At 34.9% G+C, this 6,860-nt stretch overlaps 1 protein-coding gene across 1 annotated transcript in view; it reads right to left on the reverse strand.

Annotated features, from left to right (window-relative positions):
• The window catches only part of LOC109594267 (whirlin), a 56,447-nt gene extending 51,876 nt beyond the window's left edge, over positions 1 to 4,571 (reverse strand). Inside the window, exons 1-3 of the mRNA XM_049966279.1 lie at positions 4,250 to 4,571; positions 3,826 to 4,188; positions 2,515 to 2,645 (exon numbers count right to left, since the gene is read on the reverse strand). Coding sequence (XP_049822236.1) covers positions 2,515 to 2,645; positions 3,826 to 4,188; positions 4,250 to 4,571 — 816 coding nt within the window. The remainder of the gene's footprint in view (positions 1 to 2,514; positions 2,646 to 3,825; positions 4,189 to 4,249) is intronic.
• Positions 4,572 to 6,860: the final 2,289 nt, after the last annotated feature.

Raw genomic sequence — 6,860 nt, forward strand, 5'->3', positions numbered from 1 at the left:
GTCATACATATAAATTTTGTTTATCATTAATTATAAATAATATAGGCCCAAAAAACTTTCAGTAATGTCTTTTTTTAGCTTGATACATTGTTTCAAATGTTTCTAATAAGTACTTCTAACTAATGTTTGAAAATACAAAAAAACCCTCTGGATTTATGGTTGAAACTAGTCATTTTCATCTTGAAACAATGTTACACTTTAATGACTGATTTTTCTGGATTAGGCTAGGCTAACCTAGTTTAGTATAGTCCAGCATGTTTTATTAATCAAAAAATGGGTAAACACGAGGCGTTTTAAAAATAGTGGGCGCACACAATTTGTTATTTCATGTATTATCGCGGATGAAAACAGGAATTTGCTGCAAATCAAATTTTCAGTTTTGTTCAGCTACATTTATCATGCAAGTAAAATTCGCCTGTGCAAAAAAACGTAACACCCCGGAACAAGATTGACAGACGGATCCGGCACTATGTTTCACGTGTCAGCGTCGAAACTTTCGGCGTGCGATACCAAACAAATGAACTTTTATTAAAGTTTTTGCCAAAATTAAATTACAGATCCGTGATGTGACTGAAGTATGAAACAGTCACACGCAAAACAACTTTAGTAAAAACAAATTAAAAAAATGATGAGGAAAAAATTGTTATAATAATAATAATATATAGATAGGGTGTCTTCGAAATGTTTATCTCTTACTATTTTACTACTTTAATTTTTAAGTGAATTAGCGTTATAATTAATTAAAAGATAATCCTTATATTCCATTAAATGTGTGCAATAAAAGATCTTATGGGAAAGGGAAGTAAAATGACTGTTATTGTAAGCAACGTACATTAAATGAACTAATTTAATTGGTATATTATCAGCATCAGTCGCAACGCTTAATTAGTGAGCTAGAACCAATTTGCCGTGTTCCCAGAGCAGCTAGTATTAGGTAAAATGCGAAATTGGAACGTATTATTGGCCGTGTTTATCGATTTGTTCCTACAGGCAAATGAACTGGAACTCGATACACAATACAAAACCAGTAATGAACAATAACACACATTATGGACTAAAATACATACAAGATAACTGCACTAATTCACCTGTCACACACGATATCATGTCGGCGTTCCGATAATCCGACACCCCTCACAAAAATGACATCACGATTGCACCATTGCACACACGGAAATGTACACAACATTGACAGGCACTTTTAACTTTTTAAATATGCACGCTGAGAAACCCGATTGGCAAAATGGTCGATAGTGTGGTGGCGTGTTCGGTCGGATTCGAATTCCAACCCCCGGATTAAATATTTATTAATGTTATTGCTTTTCTATGGACAATCAATACTGAGGAAGAGGAGAGATCATTTCAGGAATTAGGTAATTAATAATTGTAGACGACACCAAGATGTATAGGTACAAGTTTTCTAAAAGAATGAAAAGGTAAGTGGGTATGTATATCTTTAATCTCACAAAGAAATAAATAACTTTGCCCATTTAACGTCGAGATTTAATCGAAAAATTCTGTAAGAACTTTTGGAAGACACCCTATACATTAATTTATTAATCTTTTTATTGTTGAGGTAATTTAAGAATAAAACAAATAAATAACATAAGTAGTTAACAAAGTAGGTCCGAAAAAAATCGTTAAAATAATGACCAGAACATTACGACATAATTAAAAACCAATAACTTTTCCCCGCTTAATAGCTTGGCTTCGTAAATGACCCAATTCACGGTAACCTTTTTACCCATCATCAACTTCCTTGTTCCACAATTAACACCGAACCTGCAAAAGGTATACCGAATTCTAAACGTGCCTCGAGCCATGAATACCGACGACAAACTTTTTCTTAGTCCATTTTCCCCGCTCAGTATTCCGATATGTTCGGCCATTCGTCAATTTGCACTTTCCAGTCATCCGTGATGAAAATTTCTAGCTGGTATTTTCTTGGTGAAAAATGACCCGAACAAAACATAAAACAACATCGGCGTTATCCCGTTCGCATCTGACTGTGATCCGGGTTCTGAATATGAAACGTCTCGGGAGATCTTGTTTATTAAAAATCTGGGCGGGTACAAGAGAGAATATGAGATATGATATTAAACTTGGCTAAGGAATTTCTTTCGTAGTAAAACTTGAATATTTATATCTGGAGGTGCTAGACTATTACAAGTTTTGATTAAGAAATCATAAACTTACTTGTAAACATTAATAATTAACTGTTTAATTTAAAAAAAAAGTAATAATAAACAAAAATAATTAAAAATAACTACTGTTAAACTTAAAAATCAATAGTATTTTACTTTTAAATATTATATAGATCTAGTAAACCTTTGGATGATTATTGGATGGAAAATATAAAAGAGCTGTCGGGTCGCATTTCATTGAAAACATTCAAATTAAGATTGTGGGTTTTCAGGGCAGGTCGTGGACAAAACGCAGCTTATTCAGTGGCGCAGAGCCTTGACAGATTTCATTTCCCCTCGAGTTTAAACAATAAATAAAATGTGAACTTACTTTGAGCGCTTCTTCATGTGAAATCCCCGTAAATGGAGTACCATTAACTTCGAGTATTGAATCTCCAGGTCTCAGGCCGGCCCTTTCAGCCACACTTCCTTCCTCCACTCGAGATATGTACACTCCTACTCCTGGAAATAACGTTACGTAAAAGTACGGGTTTTTCAAATTTGTCTATTGGACACATTCACTTCATCATTCATCATTCTTTACATATACTGATATATTTATTTAGGTTAACAGAATGTGTGATTACGCCCAAATTTATTTCGTTTTCCTAAATTGTAATTACAAAATGAAAGCGTTAAACTTTGTGCTCGTTTATTCCGGACGAACGTGCCTGCGTTCCATAAAGTTTTTACTCTAATTTTGAATGGTCGATTACATTCCAGCACTAATCCCGCAAAAAACGAATGCTAAAACAAATATATTTATATTATATTCGTGCTCATAGAGGGAATGTAGAACAAACATTTATGGCACGCATTGCAAAATGATTTGAAATTCAAAATAGTCGGTGGTTTTTCAGCTGGCAAAGCCGCACACATTAAAATGAAATATTACATCAATTATTGCAGACATTTCCAAACAGAGAAACGGAGAAATATGTTTATCAAGACCGAACCGTCGAAATTATTTTTCTCGTTGGTTGCAGTTCATTTTCCGCAGGTTAATCACCAGAGGATATCGGACGTGATTGTTACTTTATTGCGGACGTGGTAATAAAATCAACTGTTTAGTTACTGCTTTTTGCATATTTATGAAAGCTGACTGAGAAGATAAGGGAGGGCGTAGTGGCTATAAACCAGCCACATACTTGTAAATTATAACGAATTAACGATTAAATGGATAAAAACCACCAATTTCAAACATTTTTATAACTATAAAAAGTGACGCATTAAATTATTTTTAGCATAACATTATTTAATCACAAGTGCAGCAAAGGAAAATCTTTAAATCAATGTATATGCATAATAAGAAAGCTTACCACTTGTTGTTTTCCCATTTTATTATCAAAAACATTAATTTTATATGTGTGATATATAATATATAATATATGAGTTCATCAAAATGAAATATTCCTATAAAAGAGTTTAAATAAAGTGCGCATTCGCCATAATCATAACATCGCATTCGCCATAATTTTAACTCCGCATTCGCCATAATTATAACTACGTACTTGCCATAATTAACACAGACATATCACATGGGCGCATTCACCAAAATTGTAAACTATTTTTATTTGTATTTGTAATGTTAAAAAATATGTTATGTGTACAGTCCCCACAACGTCTACGTTCTAATTCTTACCAGCTTCCTTCCCGCCCTTGACACAAATCCCAAATCCGTGCGTCCCGTCCTGCGGCTCCCTGACCATCGTAACCGTCCGCGTGGCCAGCTCGTGGATGTTGGGAGTCGCGTAGGTGGGCACCGCCCGATAGTTGACCTGGTGCGTCGTCGAGGGTGGACTGCTGGCGGGCGAGCGCCGAGGCCGTTCCGGATTGCCACCGCCCGTCTTGACACCGCCGCCCACAGTCGATCCGGCGCCCGTTCCGCCACCGCCCGTGCCGAACAGCCGCAACACTTGTTCGGGGGAGATGGGGCGCTTCTTATTGTTCGTGGCGGACGGGGTGCGACTCGACGAGAAGTTCGGGTTCGAACCTAAGTAGGTACCTGAAAGTGATTTAAAAAAATATAACTAACCATCTGGTTTAGTTATTAGTACGGGGCGAACCTCTGGGGCTGGTGAGGGAGTTGTAGTGGGCCTGGTACTCCCGAGGCGAGTGGTGGTGCATAACGGATGACGGCCTCTCGACGATGGTGTAGGAGGTGCCGGGTGGCGAGTAATAGAGGCCGGAACGGCCGCGGCTGTAGCCTCTGGGACTGCCGTTCGGTCCCAACACGTCCTCGGCCTCGGCGGCGACGGGCGCCGTGCGGCCGCCCCGTCCCGGCGTCCGTCCCCAGCCACCGCCGCCGCCGCCGCCGCCGGCGTAGCGGCCGCCGTAGGGACCGCCGCCCAGGTCGGCCAGCTCGCTGTAGTCCTCGCCTGCGCGCATCCCGAACCGGCTATTTGGCTATAGCCCACGCGCAATCGTCACGAGTACGTCAACTGAAAGTAGAAAACAAATTTAATAAATTGGTATTCATTATTATTATCATTAATAAATATGTCACTGCTACTGTTGTTAAATTTACTGAAATATTTTAATATGCTCAGTTCACACCAGATTAATTATATTGGAAATATTTGTTTTTTATAAAATATCCTGGAATTATTTAAAACTGTAAGTGATATCTTACATCATTAGATACACTAAAAGATAAAATATTTAGTTATAAATCACTGATCATTAAAAAACGTTGTCAAGTTCAGACTTATTGGAGCAATTAATTTACTGAAACAGCCTTCGTTGTTTCTGAAAATTATAATTCCGTATATTCATTCGTGCTTTTAGGAGGTGATTGTTCATCTAGATTACTTCCTGGGACGAGAACAAAATCATTTTAGTTTTAGCTCATTTTTCCACAATTCCACTCCACAATTTATAATTTCACGGAAATAAGGGAACAGTTTCGCATTTCTTATTTCCGTGAATCCAACCACGTCGAGTTTAATTTGAATAAGAAACGAACAGATTCCTTTGGTCTTTTTTTAATAACGAACAGAGCTTGAATGCAGCTTGTAAATTCCAAACAATTGTTTTACAAATAACTGGAAGATATCAAGTGCTTTCATAATTGACGCAGCCCATTTTCCAGCAATTAACGATACAAAAACAACATGACAATAAATCAAATTGAAATGCCATTTATCATTGCCAGATTATAATTAATATTTGTTGGATTCGACCGAATAATGTGGCATGTGATGACATATCCGTGCATCAGTCAATTATGTTATAAGACAAACAAACTTGATTTACTTGATTTATATGTTGAAAATATTACAGTACAATTAGACATTGAATCTTTGCGGCTTTGCCCTTTAGCCAATAATACTGTAACATGTTCCCATGTCGTTTCAGCAGTTAACCGCATTAACTGATTTAAAACATCAAGCTTATCGCTGTCGTTTAACGCAATGCGTGTTGACCTCGAAAGTGTAACTATGGCAATACATTTTCAGTTCATTGAAACCATAACTAGCCATTGTACTTGGTAATTGATTTTGCATTTAATTCAGTAACACATCAATATAGACATATCTATTGGATTTGTCGCGCATTCGCCATTTTTAACAACAGTTGTAAAAATGGTGAATGCGCAACAAAAAACTTAGTTAAAATATTCAAATGAATTAGGATAAGATATTTGAAAACATAAAATTAATTGCCTTTTGGATGTAGTTGTAATTACACAATTAGTTTGTGGATTAACGATGTTTAAACATTTATTAAACATGAAAATCATGTTTTTTATGATATTTTAAAGGTTACTTTACTGATTAATTAAAAAATTTTAAAGAGTGCCTGTTAAAAATGGATCTAAAATAAATTACTTTTAATATAATCAACTTATTCTTAGAATTTGTTTAATAATAATTAATTATTGGATTTATGGCGCATTCGCCATTTTTAACAACAGTTGTAAAAATGGTGAATGCGCAACAAAAAACTTAGTTAAAATATTCAAATGAATTAGGATAAGATATTTGAAAACATAAAATTAATTGCCTTTTGGATGTAGTTGTAATTACACAATTAGTTTGTGGATTAACGATGTTTAAACATTTATTAAACATGAAAATCATGTTTTTTATGATATTTTAAAGGTTACTTTACTGATTAATTAAAAAATTTTAAAGAGTGCCTGTTAAAAATGGATCTAAAATAAATTACTTTTAATATAATCAACTTATTCTTAGAATTTGTTTAATAATAATTAATTATTGGATTTATGGCGCATTCGCCATTTTTAACAAGAGTTGTAAAAATGGTGGATGCGCAGCAAAAAACTCAATTAAAATATTCAAATGAAGTAGGATCAGATATTTGAAAACATAAAATGAATTGCCTTTTGGATGTAGTTGTAATTATACAATTTGTTTGTGGATTAACGATGTTTAAACATTTATTAAACATGAAAATCATGTTTTTTATGATATTTTAAAGGTTACTTTACTGATTAATTAAAAAATTTTAAATAGTGCCTGTTAAAAATGGTTCTAACAGTGGATAAAATAAATTACTTTTAATATAATCAACTTATTCTTAGCATTTGTTTAATAATAATTACTTATTGTATTTATGGCGCATTCGCCATTTTTAACAACGGTTGTAAAAATGGTGAATGCGCAACAAAAAACTTAATTAAAATATCCAAATGAATTAGGATAAGATATTTGA

This window comes from Aethina tumida, chromosome 4 (genome assembly GCF_024364675.1).
Source record: "Aethina tumida isolate Nest 87 chromosome 4, icAetTumi1.1, whole genome shotgun sequence".
In the NCBI taxonomy this organism is placed as follows: domain Eukaryota; kingdom Metazoa; phylum Arthropoda; class Insecta; order Coleoptera; family Nitidulidae; genus Aethina; species Aethina tumida.